The sequence below is a fragment of the Taudactylus pleione genome, unplaced genomic scaffold, assembly GCF_031769625.1.
Source record: "Taudactylus pleione unplaced genomic scaffold, aTauple2 ptg000216l, whole genome shotgun sequence".
NCBI classification, from domain to species: domain Eukaryota; kingdom Metazoa; phylum Chordata; class Amphibia; order Anura; family Myobatrachidae; genus Taudactylus; species Taudactylus pleione.
In genome coordinates, this window is record NW_028284618.1 from 337,793 (window position 1) to 361,691 (window position 23,899).

Genomic DNA, 23,899 nt, shown 5'->3' on the forward strand with positions numbered 1-23,899 from the left:
AACGCTGGTCCCCGCTGACTACCTCCAGGAAGCGCTGTCCTCCGGTCCATGGGCGTGGCCATCTTGGATTGCCCATGTGACCCCACTACCACCAATGAGGAGCCTTCTCCTTCTCTCTCAGCCTGTCAGCTCCCAGTGTCCACTATAAAAGGATCCCCAATGCTCACACAAGTGGCCAGTGCAAACTGTCACAAACGTGGAATTTAGGAGCTGTGTTCCCGGACTGGGCCTTGGATCAGTATTACTTGGCGCAGACGCTCGCTGGAGGAGACTTGGCTTAATGAAGTTTCTCCGCATGAGAGGGTGCAGCGAACTGACAGGAGTTTGAGGAATGCGGCAGTAACGAGGTAGCTAGGAAGCTACATGGAGCAGCTGGATAGCCGTGGGTAGACGTTGGCAGCTGAGTGACTACGTGGAGCGGCTGGATAGCCGAGGGTAGACGTTGGTAGCTGAGTGGCTACGTGGAGAGGCTGGATAGCCGTGGGTAGACGTTGGTAGATGAGTGGCTACGTGGAGCGGCTGGATAGCCGTGGGTAGACGTTGGTAGCTGAGTGGCTACGGGGAGCGGCTGGATAGCCGTGGGTAGACGTTGGTAGCTGAGTGGCTACGTGGAGCGGCTGGTTAGCCGTTGGTAGCTGAGTGGCTACGTGGAGCGGCTGGTTAGCCGTGGGTAGACGTTGGTAGCTGAGCGGCTACGTGGAGCGGCTGGTTAGCCGTGGGTAGACGTTGGTAGCTGAGTGGCTACGTGGAGCGGCTGGATAGCCGTGGGTAGACGTTGGTAGCTGAGCGGCTACGTGGAGCGGCTGGTTAGCCGTGGGTAGACGTTGGTAGCTGAGTGGCTACGTGGAGCGGCTGGATAGCCGTGGGTAGACGTTGGTAGCTGAGTGGCTACGTGGAGCGGCTGGATAGCCGTGGGTAGACGTTGGTAGCTGAGTGGCTACGTGGAGCGGCTGGTTAGCCGTTGGTAGCTGAGTGGCTACGTGGAGCGGCTGGTTAGCCGTGGGTAGACGTTGGTAGCTGAGTGGCTACGTGGAGCGGCTGGATAGCCGTGGGTAGACGTTGGTAGCTGAGTGGCTACGTGGAGCGGCTGGTTAGCCGTTGGTAGCTGAGTGGCTACGTGGAGCGGCTGGTTAGCCGTGGGTAGACGTTGGTAGCTGAGCGGCTACGTGGAGCGGCTGGTTAGCCGTGGGTAGACGTTGGTAGCTGAGTGGCTACGTGGAGCGGCTGGATAGCCGTGGGTAGACGTTGGTAGCTGAGCGGCTACGTGGAGCGGCTGGTTAGCCGTGGGTAGACGTTGGTAGCTGAGTGGCTACGTGGAGTGGCTGTATAGCCGTGGGTAGACGTTGGTAGCTGAGTGGCTACATGGAGCGGCTGGATAGCCGTGGGTAGACGTTGGTAGCTGAGCGGCTATGTGGAGCGGCTGGTTAGCCGTTGGTAGCTGAGTGGCTATGTGGAGCGGCTGGTTAGCCGTGGGTAGACGTTGGCAGCTGAGCGGCTACGTGGAGCGGCTGGTTAGCCGTGGGTAGACGTTGGTAGCTGAGCGGCTACGTGGAGCGGCTGGATAGCCGTGGGTAGACGTTGGTAGCTGAGCGGCTACCAATGTCTACCCACGGCTAACCAGCCGCTCCACGTAGCCGCTCAGCTACCCACGGCTAACCAGCCGCTCCACGTAGCCACTCAGCTACCAACAGCTAACCAGCCGCTCCACGTAGCCACTCAGTTACCAACGTCTACCCGCGGCTATCCAGCCGCTCCACGTAGCCACTCAGCTACCAACGTCTACCCACGGCTATCCAGCCGCTCCATGTAGCCACTCAGCTACCAACGTCTACCCACGGCTATCCAGCCGCTCCACGTAGCCACTCAGCTACCAACATCTACCCTCGGCTATCCAGCCGCTCCACGTAGCCACTCAGCTGCCAACGTTTACCCACGGCTATCCAGCCGCTCCACGTAGCTTCCTAGCTACCTCGTTACTGCCGCATTCCTCAAACTCCTGTCAGTTCGCTGCACCCTCTCATGCGGAGAAACTTCATTAAGCCAAGTCTCCTCCAGCGAGCGTCTGCGCCAAGTAATACTGATCCAAGGCCCAGTCCGGGAACACAGCTCCTAAATTCCACGTTTGTGACAGCATCTTTACTTTGAATTTCCATGTCCGGTTGTTCAGGTTAGTCAGACTCATTACTGTGAATTTGGTTCAAGCACTGGTAGCAGCAGCCAATTCCTCTTCTCTCTGTCCTTTTTTCTCACTAAGGTTCTGACTTTTAAACCTTTTCTTTCCGCAGTCCTGGGCCCATAACCGGTTAGCAGATATGCTATATAGGAGCAGCAGAGAATAGAATTAAGCAGGAACTCTTTATTTCTGCAGAAACAGGATCAAACACATGCTGCAAACTTTAACATGCTGCTTTCTACATGGAGGAACCTCTTTTTCTAGAACAGAGTCTGGATGAAAACACTTCCTCTAGCTACCTTCTTTTTTTATCTGTCTTTATCTGCAGCTGAACACTGATGACATCTGCATATACAATAAACACAGTTGAGAACAGTGGTAACATGTCTTAACACCTGCCCATACCTTCTAATATTCCCATTATTAGTTTGGGCAGTCACTGGCTTTGGTGTTCCAGAGGTTTGTGACTGATTTTGAATTACATGTTGGGGCGCGGATGGTGGTAGGGCTTGGGTGGATAGGGAATGTGGCCTAATTTGTCCATATTTTCCAATAAGAAATGTTTTGATGAATGCCTTCTTTAGATAATGAATCTATCAGTATATTTCCCATTGCTTTTATTTTTTTACTACAATATCTTCTGCACTATGGGATATATGCATCAAAAAGTAAGCTTCGCTGCACATAAACATGGCCTATCCGCACCAATATGCATCAAGACTCATCCACCTTTGCCTTAAAACTTATGTGCCAGGTTTATGTCAAGTGTACCTATACCCAGATTTGACTGCCCTTCCCCTCACCCATTATGCCTCAATGAGGCGCAAATACCCAATCTGCAATTTATGTTGGGGGATTGTGAAGTAGAAATTTGCATATTTTACACTTAGAAAACAGGTTTCATACTGCACTATATTTTCTCTATCGGACCCCCCACATATACCTGGCAGCTTTCCTGACAACAATTATGGAGAACGTAACCTTGCCAGGGAGCACAGTGCATACAGAGTACTTTATATTATATGCCTTCTGGAACAGGGCACAAAGAAAGCCTTTAGAGAATCAGTAATGGTTATTATCATCATGAGACCTACAGCCTGGCTCCTTTACAGGACACTTGATACATTCTAGTTTTGGATCAGACACATGTTTGCCCTTTTTTAAATGAATTTGGGGGCCTATTAATGCAATGTATGCACTGGGCCCATTAATGTGGCATGGCATTCAGTCCATGGAAAATACTTTTTAGGTTGTGTTAATAATTTTTTTTATTCTCTTGTTTTTGTGAAAATCTTTTTATTATTATTATTATTATTATTATTATTATTATTATTATTATTATTATCAGTGCTGGATCTTATATTTTATATGTCACTTGTTTTCAGTTATTCCTTTAAAAGAAAAAAAAAGAAAAGTTATTTCCTTTTCATAAGGACTAGCTTAGATGAGGGCTCCACACAGTGGTTGCAATACACACTATAAACAATATTTTGGTAACAATAATATGAACATTCACTTTTAGGGATTTATGTATCAAGCAGTGAAAATAGAAGAGAAGGGACCCAGTGGAGAAGTTGCCCATAGCAACCAATCAGCTCTACGGTAACATTAATCCAGTACAATTTATAGAATGATAGGTAGAAGCTGATTGGTTGTTACGGGCACCTTCTCCATTGGTCTGCTTCTTCACTCTTTTCACTACTGATGCATTTTCCCCTTAATACTGGTCCTTGAGCATTTCCAGGTGTGGGCTGGTTGGGTTTTAACATGAAATAAGTAGAACAAGTTGAACCTGAGCAGATCCAGGAGTGTGGCGTAAGGAGTCTTGATTTCCACATTGTCATGAATTAAGACTATAATTACAATGATAAGCTATTATGGGAAGTAGCAGAGCAGTTGTCGCCTCCTCCATCATAGTCCTGTTATTACCATGGAGGGAGATGTATTAAGCCTTGGAGTATGATAAATTACAGAAGTTCCTCAAAGTAACCAATTAGCTTCTAACTATAATTTATCTTTCACAGTGTTTGAAATGACAGTTAGAAGCTGATTGGATGCTTTGGGCAATTTCTCCACTTTAGCTCTCTCCAAGGCTTGATACATTTCCCCTGCTTGCTCTCTTGAAGTTCTGCAGTAAAATCAGATATGACTGTTCACATGGGCCAGTGGTATTACAATCCACTGATCCATGCTCCTTGCTCAATGTCTCACCCCTTTGTGTCATCCTGGTCTGTCTACCCCTTCCCTTTAGAATGTAAGCTCTCACGAGCAGGACCCTCTTCCCTCATGTGCTTTTCCTTCCCTCACTTATACCATCATCTCCTCCCCACTACCTACTACGGCACCAATCTCTTGCGTTCTGCCATCCTACTGCTTACTTAGGTATTATGCCTGCTGATTCAGCAATGTTTATAAACCTTGTCCATGTGCTGCAATGTTCTGTATGGTAAGTAAATTTTTTCTTCATACAGTTTCTGTTTATGTACCTTGTAAGGCGCTGTAAGCCCCTTGTGGCACCATATAGATAAAAGATAATAATAATAATAATAATAATAATAATAATAATAATAATAATAATAATAAGTGCTATATATAGAGCTATATATGTGACTAGGCGAGCTGGTTATATGTATGACTTGAAGAAACTCAATCCACCTGAAAGTGCCGACCTTTGTCTGTAATAATGTGCCCCCAGGGGGCATTACCCATCCTCGCCCCCTTGCCAGTAATTTTCTAGCCTTTCAAGTATAGGGTCCTAGAAAGACAAACTCATTTGCTTTGTCCAATGGGCCACATGTGCTTTTCTGTTCAATAAGTCATCTCCCATGCCATATACATGTATAAATATTGCTCTATAAAGTGCCATGGGTTCATGGGATCTGGTCCAGTGACTGGATAAATCGATATGTCTGGTACAAATCGCAGCATTCCCAGATTTCTTAGGGAAAAGAATAAATGTAGTCTTAGGGGTACATTTTCTAAGAATCGTGTTTTGCCCGATTTTGATTAAACATGGTTAGGAACGATCATACAGGGGGGGGTTCTTATTTGGAAATGTATTAAGCTCCCGTGTCTGGCAGGATCGTGTTTTCCGAAGGTATATGTGATCATTCCTACCCATGTTTCATCCCCGTGTTTCCCTAGCCCAACACTCCTGGACAAGCAGCACATAGAAATGAGCCCTTTCTTTTAATAATTAGAGGCAGAAACGTCCACAGATCACACTGATCTGTGTATGTTTCTGCCAAACACACTTCTCAGGAGGGGGACTATTTGAAATTTCTATTTTTTAAACGAGTTTGCTTAGATTACACCTGTGATTATAATCATGATTCTCTGTAAATTCCTGTGTCGTATACCTGTCTATAGAAAGTACTGCCGAGTGGTGTATTCATTTCTAGTTGTATTTACGGATGCATTTTAACTTCTGATTCTGCCATGTTCACCTCTAAAAATATATAAATTACACCCATTTTTGCATTAGTAACTTATTTCCTGTGTTTGTAAAAATGGCAAATTGCTCCCGTGATTGCAAACACGGAGCTTAGTAAATTTACCTCTTAGTACTTGTCTAGGAGCCTGATTCAGCAATGATCGCTATTCTGCTTATACGCACGCAACACAGTTGCTAATATCAGCGGTGATATGTAAATGTATGCATTCGCATTGCGATCGCAGCCTGACATAAGTACGCCCTCTTCCCCTTACTCACATCCGTATACTTGGCCAACATAGCAAAACAATTGGTAACATCGAGTAACATCGGACCCATATGCACAGTTAAGGCAGGTCAGACCTCACTCAGGAATTGCTTAATTCAGTGCACGCTAGGAGGCCCCAGGCTGCATATGGTATCGCAGTGGATAATTTATGCATGCCCCTGAAACGGTGTGCGAACGCACCGGCACGCCTGCGTTCAGCTGACCACCCCGTCACCACCCAGAACGGCACTTCCTGTCAATCACTCTGCCATGGGTCTGCGTATCCTCTGCGATCGCTGTCATAATCACAGTGGCTAGTTCGCTCCCTGCCATGCATACACTTGCGCAGAACGCAACAATCGGCCGATTGCGTGCATATAAGCAACTGCGTTCCTTGCTGAATCAGACCCTAAGACTTGTGCAGAAAAAAACAATCAGTCAGTCCCTGGTGATATATTGCAGCAGATGCTCTGTCTTTGCTCCTCTGAAATATGACACACACTTTTCTTCATTGTAAATGCTACATTAATTTACAAGGTTGGAGACAAGTGTGGCAGTCACATTTCACAGGAATAGCCATCTGCTGAAGAGGAATTTACCACAGACAACTACATCAATAAAAGAAGCACTTTTCCTATTGTCATCGTAAAAAATGAATCGTATATCTTTGGCAAAGATAATTTCTCTGCCATAAATAAGAGCAGTATGCAAGGCTCTGCCATACAATTAGTCATGTGCAGGATACAGCGTTCCTTATGTCACACACATCCCTGAAATCGGAGAAACAAATGTGGGATGTGGAAGCTGATGGTGCCGTGGATAAAATCACATTCCCACAATCGGATACATCATAAGAGTTGATGGATTCTCATTGAGTTTTGATTTTTCAAGCCAATAGCAACCAATCAGATCCTAGATATCATTGATCTAGTGCAGTCTATAAAGTGACAGCTACAATCTGATTGGTTGTTATGGACAACACCTTAACTTGTCTTCTTTAGGAGGTTGAAAAGATCCTGCCAATATCTCCTAACTGGCAGAAGTCCTATGCCAAAATGTTGAATGTATGATCGGGCTTATTTTAAAAGGTTGTATGGGAATATGTCAGTTATAGGTAACATAAGAAAATTGCATAGGATTGGTTTCCAGTCTGGTCAAACATATAGCAGACTGGAGGTCAACTCCTATTTACAGACATGACCATCATTAGAAGGCCACACATGCAGCAATATTGGGTTGTATCAGTACATGTATGGCTGGTATACCTTTGGGTTAGTTATAAACATTGCACAATCTGGCATATCTACATTAAAAGCATGTCAACAAATCAGACATTTTTAATTATGTAACTTTCACCAGACACAGGCTATTTGCTGATTGGTTGTAATGACTTCTGTGCATATTCCCAACGTTTTAGTAGTATTAATACAGAACACATGTTGGGACTTCTGTTTTGTCATAAGTTATCATAACATGGTGCAAAGAGCAAATGTGTTCTTTCTCTAATAACCGTTAGCAGCTAATAAGAGATAAGTTTTTAAAAGGCAATGTTGTCAGGCAAATAAAAGCTGACATCTGATTGGTTACCATTTGTGACGACACACTGTTATTTCTCTAGTTATTAAATAAGCCCCACAGTCTCATTATCTCTCTCCTTCCTGTAATGATAAATGTGTTTTGGATTAACATCTGGGTACATTTACTAAAGTGCTGTTTTTTAGAAGTGGAGATGTTGACCATAGCAACCAATCAGATTCTAGCTATTATCTTATAGAAAGTGCTTGATAGATGTTAAGTAGAATGTGATTGGTTGCTATGGGCAACATCTCCATTTCTAAAAATTAGCACATTAGTAAATTGACTCCATGTTCAGTGAGTTACTGTTGCTAATGTGTGTAAATAACTGGTAATAATAATAATGTGTGTGCAGGCTCTCTACAAGCAGAAATATGATGCAGAAAAGGGAAAATCAACGTATGCGCAAATGTTGGAGCCTCCTGAAATGAAACATGCAAAAGAAGTGAACAAACACCAGAGTAACGTGAGTAATTACCCTAATTTATGCCAAGAATGTTTACCCAAGACAGCTCATATATCCTGTGAATTGTGTGAAATCAGTGCCACAGTGTGATGTGCTAAGCCTAGAAACTTCCTCTGTAACTTTACTACAAAAGGAAACAGCATAGTTAGCATATTAATGAAGTGGGAGATGAATATTTCATCAACCACGCATGTTACAAGAATGAGAATCAGCATGCTACACGTGATTACACCCTGCTCTATAGGAATGCATATTTAGGGCCTGATACAGAACTGTACGCTATTGCTGCCGCAGCTGCGAATTATTCAGCTGAAGATTTGCGAAATTATGCTAATGGAACAGTCGCTGGGACTTGTACTGAGACACCCACCTGAGCCATCGCAGCTGTCCGCAACTTCGTACACATATGCAGCATCGGACGCAGATCAGGCAAACATCAACTGAGTGAGTCTATGGTTACTCAGCATGGGAACTGAGATGCCGGAGCCATGTGTCCTGCATACAGGATCACAGATGCAAGATGTGACACGCCCCTGAAGCGGACGAGACATGCCTGCGTATTTAGCCAACACTTCCCGTTATCTCTCGCCAAACACTCCCTGCCATTGACAAACATGAGCAATTCAAAACCAAAATAATGTTATGTCAGCTTCTGACACTGATGCTGATCAGACTAAGGAGCACATTCAGACCCGCTCGCTAGATGCGTTCGCTCGCACCCTGCGTTTGCAAATCCGGCACACACCCAGCAAGACAGGCAATCGCACGGCAAGGCATAAGCATGTCCACTATGACATTGTGTATGTAGACGCCTGCCAGCCTGTCTTAAGACGCCCAATTGCGCACGTCATCTCCAGTGTATGTAACCATCGGTACATCGGGTACCATCGGGTGTGATCGCAGCGCTTGAGGTTGACTATACCCTGCCGCAAGCACTGAGATCACTTCTGTGTGAAATACCAGGTGACGTGTACTATGACGCTGCCTGTTTATTATGCACGCCTCTGAAATGACGTTAAGACGCTCAGGCACACCTGCGTTCACACCTCCACTCCGCCGTTTCTAGTGGCTGGCTCCACTCACCACCCGCAAACGGCTTTTCCGGTCACTCCTCTGCTGGGCTGTCTATGCGTAGTGAGCGAATGCTTCCCGATTTTTCGCACTGGTTCACGCACGTGCATTGCGATGCTTGCGCAGAATGGTAAAATCGTCCAGCTATGAGCGAATGCATCCTAGCGAGCGGGTCTGAATCAGGTCCTAAGAACAATCTCAATCCACTTTGAGCCTGAAGGTCTGAGTTAGATACAAGTCGGCTACATTTGCACTGCATAAAACTAAATGGGTGTATTTGCCCATATGCCGAGTTGTTGGCATCTCTGCGACTGCACCAACCCTGTACATGCGCTTGTGGAAATTGCCGGCATCACTATCAGCGTTCACATTAACCAGCTCTATACTGTAACCAGTGCAAGAGATCCATCTGTAAATAGATGATCTCTGCATATTCCATCCAACTGCTCTGCAATTCCAGCTACGCAGCCCTGACACGCCTTTACGCAACTTCGCTTATGTGCGAACGCCTTCTTGTCGCCTAGTTCACCTCTGCAAACGTAGATGTAACTGAGTTGTGCATGTCTCTAAAGCACCCGTAGTTGCTCGTAGTTGGGTGCGCCTGACTGCATTGCTAAAAATTGCAGGCTCCATCTGCAGAATGGATGTGTGGGCAACTCCTGTGCTGGAAACTCGTCCTGCGTCACTTGTATTTATACTGCTTCCACGCACACAGAATATAGGCATGCCGCATATAATTTTAAACAGCGTCACTTTGCGAATAAGACAAATTTTAGGGGAAAAAGACGCATGAACAGATTCTCTGCGCTACCGAGTCGAGGCATGGCACGACTAGAAGGGCTGGTTAACGCACAAGGAGGCTATATGTATGTGGACACATCTGTATGTTACTGCTTGCTCTGTTTCCTTTTCTTTGCACACAACATTTTATATCCTTCTACCGAGAGATATGAGGTAGTATCAGAACAAATAAGATTATTCTTTGCTTCTAATATGGTATAATGATCACCTGTCGGTGTCGGTATATATTTATGTAAGCTTTCAGTACATTTTACATACACTGACTAAGTAAGGCAGTAACTGTTCATTGACATTAACCAAACAGATCTGTCCAGTATTCTATGTTTATTTTTTATAGAGCATTTGGTATGATACTTATTCAGACAGATTACATCTGTGAGTATTACTGATGTTTCTTTCCCGATACCTTATAGTGTTTCTGCTTTGCCGCAGGTGTCCTATAAAAAGGATGCACTGAATATGCACGAATACACGGCGGTGCTGGACAGGCCGGACATACAGAAGGCCACAGAGATTTCCAAGATCATTAGCAATGTAATCATTTTATTGTTACCATGTTTTACATATATTTTACTTACATTTACTTGGACGGATACAAACTACTAAAAATAAGTATAAATTAAAAAGAAAATAAAAGAATGGGGGGGAGATGTATCAAACCTTCGAGAGAGAGATAAAGTGGAGAAGTTAGCCATAGCAACCAATCAGCTTCTAGTTATCATTTATCTAGCACAGTCTATAAAATGACATATAGAAGCTGATTGGTTGCTATGGCAACTTCTTTTTAGGCCTGATTTCGATCAGTATGCAAATGCCATGGCAGTTGCGATCTCTCATGGATGGTGATTGCGAATTTATGCTAATGACTCACCTGCCGTCCAGCTGCGTCCGGATCGGAATCAGACCCTTTATCTTTTTCAAAGGTTTGATACACCTCCCCTGGCTCAGATACTGCAGCTTCTAGTTCCAGGAAACCTGCTCTCGTTTCATGTACAGTACCTGGATGGCTCTTCTTCATGTTTGCCCCTCCAAGACCTGCTTCATAAGAAACTATTGTACTATGTCCTAACATGGAGTGTGTATTTATCTCTCTATGTAGGTTGATTATAAGAAAGGGAGATGTGACATGGACAGGGAGCCCACAGTGGTGGGAAGACCGGATTTTGAACATGCAAAAGAAGTGTCAAAGCTCAGCAGCCAGGTAATATAGGATGCCAGTGTTCCATACTGTCTTACATAGCTGACTGTACACAGCAAATTCAGTGTTTCAACAGTTATCACCCAAGTACTGGTAACAGCATCAACAGGGGCTGATAACACCGATCAGATCATTTTTGGACAAAAAAATGATGGACCTCATTTATCAATGACTTTTATCGCTCACGAGTGGTAAAACGTATGGTGTATGGTAAATGGTGCTCCAGCCAATCAGCTCCTAACTGTACTTTTTCAAACAGATGACAGATGGGAGCTGATTGGCTGGAGTACCATTATCATAACAATTTTTATCTCTCGTTGCATATGGTGAAACGCATTGATAAATGAGACCCTAAATTAGCAGGAGACTGCTGCTGGCTTTTGTTCTTGATCATTTAATGACCAAAGCAACAAGGCCAGCACATGATGGGCCTATTTGTGCGAGTGCTGATGTTATATGGATTTGTTCAGGTCAGCCACATGAAACTGGTCCGTTTGCTTAGTGGATCATCAGGATTGACCTGATAAAATTACATTAAAGCCAAGGTTTTGGATGATTAATTTGGTCAAATCGACAACATTAACTAATTATTGGATAGTATACGCCAACATATAAAACAATACAAATTCAATCAGGTCAGATTTGTTAACAATTGGTCTGATTCCTAATCCCTATTGTTCCTATTAGTGTGAGTTCATCAGAAGACCCTTATGCTGGGTATGATCCCACGGATTTGATGACATATTGGGCATATCGGCCAGTGTGTAACCCGCTATGTCGCTGACTATGCACGCTCCCGCGCGTCATCAGCAACATCGCCCGTCGGACCTGCATGTAGGTCCATTGGGCGATATAGTCAGCAGGGGCCATGCTGCTGAATGCAGCATGACCACCGCTGTCGCTACCGGCATTGGCAAGTGTGTACCGGCCATCACATAGTAGTTTGTGCAACCAATGTCTTTTGTCATTTAAATCGTCAGGATCAGTTGAATTTAATCTTAATCTATAGCAGTTCAGATTTACATTTGTGAAGCCAAATTGCTCGAAAATATGATCGTATTAAAATTATTTAATCAGAATAATTAATCAGGTTGAATTGCAATGTATATAATACCTAAGTATATAAATTAGGGGCAACCAATAAAATACAATAATAAACAATTGTTGTCTATATAGCAGCTCCCAATAGTAGTGCTGGAAACACTACTCAATTAAGATCAACATAAACCAAATGAGTACATTATATATATATATATATATATATATATACACACTCAAGGGAGCGCTGGATTAATTGATAATAAATAGAGTATAACTAGTATCCTATATCAACATATTTTCATAGAGATATATCACTGATGACTGGCAAATATTAGTCGCTTTAAAAATGTCATTCAAAGGATCGTGTGGAAATCTACTAGTGGTATAGAAACTTGATTAGCAGAGCCAGTGTGTTAGTATGATTTGCATCCATATAGTCTCACCACTCTTAGGGAAATCCTGAGCAAAGGCAAAGTCCCCAGATACCGGTGGTAGGGCAATCTTCTGTGACTTACGTTCCCCGTCTGATAATCAGAATCACCGTTTGCCAATGTGATGACGTCAGCGGCAGTGGGAGCAACACATCAGTGCCCAGATATAAGAAGAAGATATCTTCTGAGGAAACCGTTGTATGGTCTAATAACGGAGAAACGCGTTAAGTTTGTTGACTTAATACTGGCTGCTTGACAAGTGGATCTACTTAAACATTGTGGTGTTACGGATGCAAAACCTCCGTTCTTTATGCAAGAGCCGTGACTTCTTCTCATATCTGGGCACTGATGTGTTGCTGCCGCTGACGTGGGGCAGATCAGAAAGGTACATAGATAACTAGATGAAAGTTCATGTCCCAGCTATCGTGCTAAGTACAAACTATTGCCTAGTAAGAGCCATCTTTCTTAGTGAATCTCTAGTTTGTAGACTTTATTCTACAGTGCTCTGAAAAACACTTTACCAATAGATCTCCTGTTTAAGATTCCTTTACCTACAACAACGTTTGACACACTTATATCTATGAATGCTAGTGGTGGCTTTGTTACACTCTTTCTCCTGATATTTGATTTGTTTTATTTTTATTTACCAGGTGAAGTACAAGGAACAGTTTGTTAGGGAAATGAAGGGTAGAGCCCCGTGCTACAACCCGTTAGACAGCGCATCCTTCAAGCAGGCACAAGCTGCGGCAGTGCTGGCCAGCGATGTACGTATTTCATGTATTTTTATTTACCTCTTCTACATTTATGCAAAAGTTCCTTAGTTTCCATTTGGGAGTTGTGGCACCTGGGTTTTACAAACTCAGAGATGTTGAAGATCTTTCCTGGACATTTAGGGCGGGATTCAGTGCCCAGTTCATCATGGATCGCAATTGCAGCCGCGTACGCAGATCGGCCGATGGTGCATACTGCGCATGTGTATGCACCGCAGTGTGCTAGCGCAGGACAGTATTACGATTGAGCTGCAATCACGTACGCAGATACAAGGCCATCGCAGAGAGTGATGGGACGTCAGAGTTTGGGGGTGGTGATGGGGAAGTGGTTGAAGAAATTCTGGCGTGCCTTTTGATTTGAACATAATTTCCTGGGTGTGCATAAATTAGCAACTGCGATGGCATTCACAGCTTGAGTACTTACTGTGTGCGACGAGAGTTGCAATTTCTGAGACAGGTCAGACCTGCTGTAATTCTGCGTGGGGGTCCGATGTTACTGATGTATACACAGGACTGCAAGGTCTTACGAATGTGAGAAAATGATAGTAGGCGTCTCTATGCTGGCTGAGCAATTGCAAACATTAGCATATCTTCGCAGCAGAACTGCGTGCGTAATCGCAACAGCGATGCGTGATTAATCGGGCCCTCAGAGCTACATGCAATGCTGATGTTCACGGAGTTCAGCGTTTTTCTCCAACTGCTCATGCGGGAAAATCGCAGAAAGCCCCTACGGAGCATGCGTTACACAGAGCGTACGCACAATGCTGCTGTTGTGATTGGGACAGACAGTATCAGAGATAGGTGATGGGCAATGACCGGCTAGAAATGCACGCAAAAAATGGTCCATTCAGTGGGCGTGTCATGGGAGTGTTGGGGGCGTGTCAATGCAAGGGGCTGCGTTCCCAGACGCACAGCCACAAGCATAGGAGGCCGTGGTCAGATGGAGAATGAAGGAATGTGCATGCAATGCCATTGTTCACGTAGCTACTGCTCTCATGCTAAATATTCTGAAAACCCCTATGGTGCATGCATAACCCTGTGAGTGCGCACAAATGCACTGTTGTATACAGGAACGCTGATATCAGAGATAGCAAGGGAAAACCATGGGCGGTCATGGGTTGTGGCTGGGAGGTCACCTGAAGAGAACGCAAAAGAATCTGTTGTGTAGGCGTGTTATGGGAATGTCTGTGGGCGTGTTATGGGAGTGTCAGTGGGCGTGTTATGGGAGTGTCAGTGGGCGTGTTATGGGAGTGTCGGTGGGCGTGTTATGGGAGTGTCGGTGGGCGTGTTATGGGAGTGTCGGTGGGCGTGTTGTGGGAGTGTCGGTGGGCGTGTTGTGGGTGTGTTATAGGAGTGTCAGTGGGCGTGTTATGGGAGTGTCAGACGCAGAGCTGCAGCCACAGAGGCCATGTTCAGATGGAGACACTGTACCTGCAATAGGGCAGGTGCAAGTGTCAATGGTCCATGCAATGGTGGATTGTCCAGAACCATCAGCGGTGTTGCATCGTGCATGGGCATTGATAGTGGGTGTCTCAGTTCTTGCACATTCTGGCACTCGCTAGTACACAAGGGTAAGCCTGGAGCTGGCATTTGTATATTATCGCCGCCGCATCCCCTTAAAAAGAGCTGCATGTACCTCTGAATCAGGCCCTGAATGTCAGTGAAATCCCTGAATGTGAGTGAAATGTTTCCTCAATAATGTGCAATGTGTGTTAAGATCCCCATACATCTGCAATGTATTGGGTCAATTCCCGAGGCCCAGATGCCGGGGTCAGGGCATCGGTGAAATCCAACATGCTGTTAACTGAGTTGCAGAACCTGACCAAAATATTATCGGGACCAGCAAATCAGGGAATTTCACAGATTCCCCAACAGATTGGCGATCATCGATGGCCACCGATCGGCATTTCCAATTGGCGGATCGGCGGTTCCAGTCCGATAGGGCAAATGGCCGGCAGATGTATGGGTGCCCTTTAGTCCATACTTATTTGCACAATTTGCAATGTTTGAAATTAAGTGTTTGAATTTTTTCTGTTTTGCTTTTCTGCTTGGTTATACAGGAGACAGAGGCTGATGACTCATTTTTCATCAAGCACCATTTTAGACTCTGAATAATGCATGTACCACGTCTATTATATTTAACAACCAGACAATTATCCTCACACAACCTTATGTTGTAACTACATTTTGTTGTGGTCCTTTTTTCTTTGTTAATAAATTGCAGAGTTCATGTAACTACTAAATCAGATGAAGGCAAATGGTTTATATAACATCCTGTTTCTTTTTATGTTGAATAAAATCTGCCTCTGGTTGAAAAAAAAACTCATTACAGCACATCAGGTATTGGCAGGTTGGTTTCCAGCTCCAATAGAAACCGTTGTTACTCCCATACGCATGGCTTAGAATAGGGATGGCCACCGACCATTTATGGTTTGCAACCATCAATGGTCTATGGCCAATGGCAGGTGTTTCATTTTGCCATTGATGGCAAGGCACAGACGCCGCGGGAAGCAATCGGGAAGCCAACTGCCTAAATACCGGCAGCCGGCTTCCCGACTGTCATATCCCGGCAAGGGTGAAATGCCGGGCGTCTAGATGTAGACGCCCATATTTCCCCGACGCCGGGAGACTGGCGCCCAGCATCCCGATTGTAGTGATGCCGGGCGCCGTCTTGACAAAAGTCCCAACGGTGACTGACACGTTGATATTATGGGCTGATGTTTTTTGAATAAACTACTCCTGCTGATTTAACTACAAGACTGGTGAGTGCACCTTCATTTTGGATTTTTATTGGAGCTCATGAGGTTGCAACCCCAGCATTGAACTGTGGATGATGTGAGTGTGGACTCAAGTGGATTTATATATATTTATATATATATATATGCATCTGTGCGCATCGGATTGCGCCGACGCAAAGGATGCATCCGATTTACTCTTTACCAGGCAACAGACGACTAGATCATCAGATAATAATTGCAAACGATCACATCCAATTATTTGACTTCGACGGTGGATAAGATGTTGCAATAAAAAAGAAACAAAGTTTCTTTTGGTGCGCGCACCCTCCTACCTTTACCCGTTCGTTTGTAGCTGACAGGTGTAGCGGGTTCTTTCTGGGTATGCGAGTGTGACAACTCGTCTGGCTGTTTTGGCATTGTGTTTCCGTGCTCCGTCCTCCGTGCTGGCGGGTTCCCTAGTCCTGCAAAGGTCGAGCGTGCCGAAGGTGCAGGCAGCTTGTGTTTGCGGCTTGTGCAGCAGAGACAGCCCCGTCCGGCAGAGCTCTAGCCTTTGAAGCTGTCCTGACTGCTGCTGTGGTGTTCCGTGTAATTTTCAAGTTCGGAGATTGAGTGGAGACAAGTGGTGGGTGTGTCCGTGGTGGGTGTGTCCAACGCGGTTCTCCCGGTCGGGCTTCGTCAGGGACAATGGTTCAGGCTGTTTGTATCATGCAGTTTATTTAAAGGGCTTCCTTAGTTGGATCCTGTAAGGCAGTGATTCCCAACCTCGGTCCTCAAGGCACACTAACAGTCCTGGTTTTAGTTATATCCATGATTGTGCACAGATGGTTAAATAAAAATAACTGAGGTACTAATTAAGTCACTTGTGCTCAAGTATGGCTATCCCTAAAACCTGGACTGTTAGTGTGCCTTGAGGACCGTAGTTGGGAATCCCTGCTGTAAGGGATCCTTTTAAATCTTTATTGAAAGAGCTCCATTTTCAGTGTTATAGTTATTGTAGTTTTTAGAAATGATTCTGTATTGTATGTATTATAAGTTTAAAAGAAAAAAAATTGGCATATCTTATTGAAAGATGATCTCCTCAAAAAAATACTTAAAGATAGACCCACATTTGTCTACAGTAGAGCTTCCAACATCAAGCAAAAACTCCTAAGAAGCCATCTGTCACCAAGCAAAAATCCTTAGAATAACAGTCAAAACTGGCTCAACAATAGAAAAACAGGTTCTTTCTACTGTAATCACTGTAGAGCATGCAAAACCACAAATAGAAAAACAACCACCCCCATTATGAACTTTGGGCCTGATTCAGACCCGGACACTATCCGCAGTGCGCTCACTATTGCCGATGGTTGCTAGTCTGCGCATGCATATGCATCGCAGTGCGTGTGCGCAAACTAGACAGTGCGTTCACAGATCCCTCGCTTGCACAGCAAAACCAGCCCAGCAGAGTGAGTGACAGGAGAGGCCGTTTGTGGGTGGTAACAGGGGCAGTCCAGTAAAAACGGGGGAGTGGAGGTGTGAACGCAGGCGTGCCTGAGTGTTTCAATGCCGTTTTAGAGGCGTGTGTAATTTACAGGCAGCGTCATAGTACACGTCACCAGCCATTTTTTTACTCTGTTATCCTTGCAATGCTTGCGGTAGAAAAAAGCTATCACAAGCACTGCGTTCACATCCGATAGTGGTCGATGTACCAATGTTTTCACAAACTTCCAGGAGATGACGTGGGGCAGTGGGCGTCTCTGCATTCCCAAAGGGAGTCTGCATACACAAAGCGAACGCTCGTACAGGTAAGATGGGCGTGCTTATGCCTTGGCGAGCGATCGCTGCCCGCCGCATCACTTTCAAATATTTGCATACGCATCGAGCGAGCATACGCTCATAGCGACCGGGTCTGAATCAGGCCCTTTGTCTCTTATACCACTAAAAAAGAATACAAGATAAAAAAAAAACTAAGTTGTGATTTCAAGGGCACCATTTATCTACTAGCATGTCCCTGTGGACTTCAGTACGTTGGACGTACCATAAAAAAACTCAGTACATGTCTCGGAGAACATATGAGAAACATTGAAAATGGACTAAGGACACATAGCGTCTCTGACACTTCAACCTGCACCACAATAGAGACTCCTCCATACTCTCATTTCAAGCCGTATCTCTAGTTAAACCTTCCTGGAGAGGAGGCAATCACATCAAATCCATGTCAAGGGAAGAAAGTAAATGGATATTTGAACTAAAAACTTTAACACCAGATGGTCTTAACATTGACTTCGAACTCTCCAATTTTCTGGGCGGGGGCTCCTGATTGACACACAGGGGAGTTTGGGAAACCAGGCTCATTGGGACCCGCATGGGTGGAGAGATAATTACATTCATACTACCCTGGAAATGCCCAAAAAATACCATCCGAACTTAGAAGCAAAGGAGGGTTGGGACTGTGTAGTACTGGGATGGGAGACCTCCCACGAAATACAGGTACTGTAAGGAACATCCTCTCTCCTATTACCAGAGTGGGTCCACATGTGTATACCACCCTGCCCCTCTGTTTGCCGTTCGGGATCCATAGCTCGGATCTTGGATTACTAGCAAAGAAACTCAGGATAACAAGCAACTAGAATGAAGACAGAACCACAACTTAGAGGGTTTAGGCCAATTGAAACTGTCACGGAACACTTCCTAGGAACTGAGATGTATGTTAAGGACTAGCCGGGAAGAGAGGAACGTTTATAGATTAACGCTCAGAACCTCCACAATATTATTACTATCCAACTATATACGCTAATTATTTTATATCCCAATATTTTTCTCAATACATCTTATCCCTATTCCCAATTTTGTTTTTTCCCTCTGCTACAAGTGTGGAATTATTAAAATAGCTCTCTCCCAACAAAGGGAACTCACCTCTATAAAAAGAATGAATAGATAAGGAACTTCAACAACACATTCAACCATTGTTTCTCATGTCCTCATAAGTATACTACAATTCCCCCCCCCCCTTTTATTCTAAATACCCTCTGCAGAACAATTGTGTCTAATAACAATGTAGATTATCTCTATCTCCAACAAATATTCCTCCATTCCTTTATCAATAAACTCAAGTATATGGTTAATTGATATACACAGATCTTATCTATAAGTAGAAACTTATAATACATACAATACAGAATAATTTCTAAAAACTACAATAACTATAACACAGAAAATGGTGCTCTTTCAATTAAGATTTAAAAGGATCCCTAACAGGATCCAATTAAGGAAGCCCTTTAAATAAATGGCATGATACAAACAGCCTGAACCATTGTCCCTGACGAAGGCCGACCGGGAGAAACGCGTTGCACACACCCACCATGGACACACCCACCACTTGTCTCCACTCGATCTCCGAACTTGGAGATTACACAGAACACCGCAGCGGCAGTCATGGCAGCTTCAAAGACAAGAGCTCTGCCGGACGGGGCTGCCTCTGCTGCACAAGCCACGAACACAAGCCGCCTGCACTCCCGGCACACACGGCCTTTGTGCACACCAAAAGAAACTTTGTTTCTTTTTTATTGCAACATGTTATCCACTCTATAACAGCTTGAATGCGGTTAACTGGGACTTGTGAAAGCAAGAGGACCCTTTAAAGTTGACATTGCACTATACTTGGTCAAATATACAGGTTTACTCCACTACTAAGAGATTAAGGACCTTTCAAGTAACACACAAACTTTGGACTGCAACCTGCCTAAATATAAAGGGTAACTCTACAATTATGCTACTGATTCCAAAGACAATCTGGCAATCCCTTTCTATTGAGAATAAATAACTTATCCTCTGGATTCTAACATTAATTATATTCGGTCCTCACCAGTACTGTCCATATCTGGGCAATTGTTTTATCAAGTCAATTATTATATTGATATTTATCCCATTTTTATTTAAACTGTGCATAAGTACCATTATCACTAAGTTATTTTTTCTGTATATTTATGTTTTATTTATGTTTTTAACCAGAGAGACACTCATATTAAATACTTACTGTTTAAACATTATTTATGCAATATTATTTTTATACCTTCCACACATGGTAAAAACATAGGACCTCATTCAGAGTCGGTCGTAGCGGCCGCACGGCCGTACGCCACCGATGTTCGCTAAACTGCGCATGCGTAAAGTTCACAATGCGATTGCGCAAACGAGCTGCTACGATCAGAAATTTCTCTCTCCTTGAACACAGCAAGGTCGGTAGTTTGAGTGACAGATTGAGGCGTTTGTGGGTGGTAACAGGGGAAGGTGCTTGAAAACGGGGGAGTGGAGATCCGAACGCAGGCGTGCCTAATTATGCGAACGGCATTTTATGGGAGTGCATAATTAACAAAGTAGTGTCATAGCACATGTGACATGGGTGGTTTGTACACTGACCTGATCGTAGTGCTTAAGAGAGGGTATGGTCAACCTTAAGCTCTACGACCAGTTCCGATGGTTCCCGATGGTCTCGATTAATCCTTATATGCCCGGACATGACGTGTAATGCGTACGAGAAGGGGGCGTATTTTTTGTCTTACGGCCGCATCCTCCCCTTGGTCGGCCAGCTAACTATCTGATCTTAAGGACGCAACTTGCGAGGGCATCATTTGCATATCCGGACCCTTTTCCCTTACGACCGTGCGGCCGCTACGACCGACTCTGAATGAGGTCCATATTCCTTGTGCGCCCAATAAGACTCAACCCACAATCAAACTCATCTGCTGATGGTCTACAACCATCGACCATCAATGGTACAACCTTCGAAACTCATCACTAGCTTAGGATAAATAAATTGGCTAAATGCCCATGACACTCCTACAAGATGGTTCGCCGTGCTTATGGCGCTTGCTGCACATGTTTCCTCACCAGATACCACTTCACTCTTAACTGGAGGCTCTTACATAATTAGTATGCAGAATGGCAACAGCAATATCCCTTGTGACATAGAGATAGGACTCCACATCCTACTTAGGACCTGATTAAGAGATGTATGCTCATTTCAACGCGCAGCAGTTGTACAAAATTCTGCTAAAGACGCAGGAGGTTATAAATAAATACATGCAACATTGGATCAACTACGTGAACATCGGACACCCTAAGATGTCCTCAGGATGTCCAGCAAAATCAGACTGCCGGGGCCTGTGAAGCTGTGCCCACTGGCTTCAGCATGCCCAGAAAACTTCTCCGTTTTGTGGAACGCTCCCCCTGGCCGGCCCCAAACACCAGCAGCATGTCAATCGTGCTGCGGCTTTTGGGGCACTGTGATCAATGTCGCAAGACCAGGTCTGACCACGGGCAGTGCAGCTCCAGTGCATGCACAGATCATTAAATATCGGAGACTTCCATAAATCCATATTGTGCACTGATGAGTGATAATGCTAGCAACACTGCTACTGTTTTATTACTGTACAGATAAAAGTCTGAAGAAATTTGGACAGTGGGCGCAGAGTGGAGCAAACACTGAATATTAAAATAATATTACATAGTTCTGCAAATTGAAATGTTCTTTATTATTTCAGTAGTGATAATTATACTTTATTACTATTATTTTGGCAGCAATACATGAATGATCACGTCATTAATCTGCAAATCTCTGTGCCTAAGGCAGCACATACACCATAATGAGCTTGGTTATAATGGAGTGTTAATAACATTTATTCTAGTTTTGCTTTGAAGAATTGTATTGCAGAGTTTCCCAAACTTTCTTGAATTACGACTCCTTAGGGTATCATTATATTTTTCACGGCACTCCTAGGCCAAAAGTTTCTTCTTGAGAAATTCAGCAAAAATTATTAAATGAAGTAAATTGTGCTCATCTGTCATGTTTAGGTTCACTTATGTGATGTTGGGCAGAGTTTTGCCTCTGTTTGTCTGCATATTTCTGATTGGCCGCCACCAGCGCTGGTTTTAGCCTATCATATTGACCATAAATAATTTGATTTAGTGCTGGACCACCAACCCATGTCAAGTTTGGGAACCACTGGTGTATGGTGTATACACTATGGCCCGTATTCAATTTGAGCTAAGCCGCGATACTTTTTTGCCTCCCGGACTTTTATCCTACTTCGCCTGTTTTGCAGGCGGAAAAGTATTGCGCGTGTGCCCGCGTATTGCCGTATTCAATTTGAAAACGGGAAACCAGCGAAACTTAAATAAGCGGAAAGTACTGTCAGATATGGGGAAATCAGCCTGACACCCCCAAAGAGATGCTCTGACATGGGGGTTCCCTATGATACCCCCTGATTTGGCTTACTGAAGGTATTTGGTTTTTTTAAATGGGCTCAATAGCTGCTAAAAAACACCTGGGGCAGAAAAACACCTGGGGCATTACTTGGGGACCCCCCCAGAGTCAAGTTCGCTAGTTTTTAACTTTGTCCCCCAACTTTTTTTTTTTTTCGTCCCCAAATTCAAAGTGATTTTTTGGGGTGTCCTTAAGTGTTTTTTTACTTTTTTTTTTACACAGTTTACCTTTGGGGGACTGTCTGAAGGCTGCACGGGAATTCCCGCAACGTTGCACCCCAAAACCCCAATTCTGCACTTTTTTCCGACTGCCATTCATAGGCGAATCTTTTTCGCCTATTACATTGCATTGACTTAGGCGGAAAGTCTTTCAAATTGAATACGGTGATACTTTTCCGCCTGGCGAAATGACGTCATCAGTGAAAAGTTTCCGCTAAAAACACGCTAAAACGACTTTTCGCTTCAAATTGAATACGCCCCTATATTGTAATAATGTTCTAGTAACTGCTGAATCTAGTTTAATTCATCTTAACATCCCTCTTTTTCAGGTGGAATATAGGAAAGACAAGCAAAGAATACATGACCCATCTGTAGATCTCCCAAACTTACTGTCCTTGGAGCATGCTATGAAGACCAGCAAGATGCAGAGCAATGTAAGTACAGGGATGAATGACATTTGGTTTTACTTACACATATTTAAAAAATTGCAGATTGGGTGGCACACAAGTTTGGGAAGCGTATATTGGGCCGGTTTCTGAGGTGCGCGCAGTCGGAGCTGCATCCTCATGCTAATGCCACAACCGATTCTGAGTCTACTGAGATGCCTACAGGGAGAGGCGCTATTCCATCTCGTTGCATACGTAAGCTAATACACACTATCACAACGTATAGCTCAGCAGACCAATCCACCGTCCGAGTGCCCAAGCTTAAGGGGTGTGGCCAGCCACCAGAGTGGGTGTGGCCAGCCAAAACAGATGGACTTCGCCAACCATTAGAGAGGACATACAAAGAATAGGGCCCCTTTATAAAAGAGGGGACAGGGTATGTCAGCACCACCCACTGTGATTGGCAGGAGGGACACTTTCCATAGAAACAAATCAAGCACCCAAGTTAATCCATGACCCTGCCCCACCCCTAGGGCGGGGGATGGGACCCTCAGGCAGTGGGGCCCACTGGTGGATAACTCTTGTATCCCTGTGCGCCAGTCCAACCTTGTCCGTACACACATGCAGATGCACCGATATATCTGCATGATATATCGCCATTGGCTGTGTTGTAGGGCCGACCTGATAGGTCTGTGAACGACATTGTTCACAGATATATCAGGTGCACACAGCACCCGATGCACTACCGATATATCATTCGTCATCGAACAAACGATATATTGACAGGTGTGTACCTAGCATTAGACGCACCATCAGTCGCAGAATCAAAGCATGCACCATCCCTACGGTAGGTGCAATTTCGCCATCTGAACAAGGCGTCCTGTGTCATCCCGAGCCCTGAGACCAAGTCACTGTCAGCACAACAAGCACGTCTAGCTAGCTACCCCCATGTTACCTCCCAGGAATGTCCACTGAAATCCTCAGCTCCTGCATCCAAAATCGCCCCCTGCACCTCCCTGCGGCAACCATCGGGATACAAGCACAGACTGAAAACATCGCCCACTTGCATTCACCATGGTAACTGAG

The 23,899-nt window shown here is 44.5% G+C and overlaps 1 protein-coding gene across 4 annotated transcripts in view; it reads left to right on the forward strand.

Moving 5' to 3' along the window:
• The window catches only part of NEBL (nebulette), a 276,780-nt gene that overhangs the window by 180,272 nt on the left and 72,609 nt on the right, over positions 1-23,899 (forward strand). The window contains exons 5-9 of one of the 4 annotated variants that reach the window (XM_088478590.1): positions 7,805-7,915; positions 10,220-10,321; positions 10,887-10,988; positions 13,108-13,221; positions 22,757-22,861. The exons of the other annotated variants lie outside the window; for them this stretch is intronic. Of the exons in view, the coding sequence (XP_088334716.1) occupies positions 7,805-7,915; positions 10,220-10,321; positions 10,887-10,988; positions 13,108-13,221; positions 22,757-22,861 (534 nt within the window). The remainder of the gene's footprint in view (positions 1-7,804; positions 7,916-10,219; positions 10,322-10,886; positions 10,989-13,107; positions 13,222-22,756; positions 22,862-23,899) is intronic. 4 annotated transcript variants of the gene reach the window in all.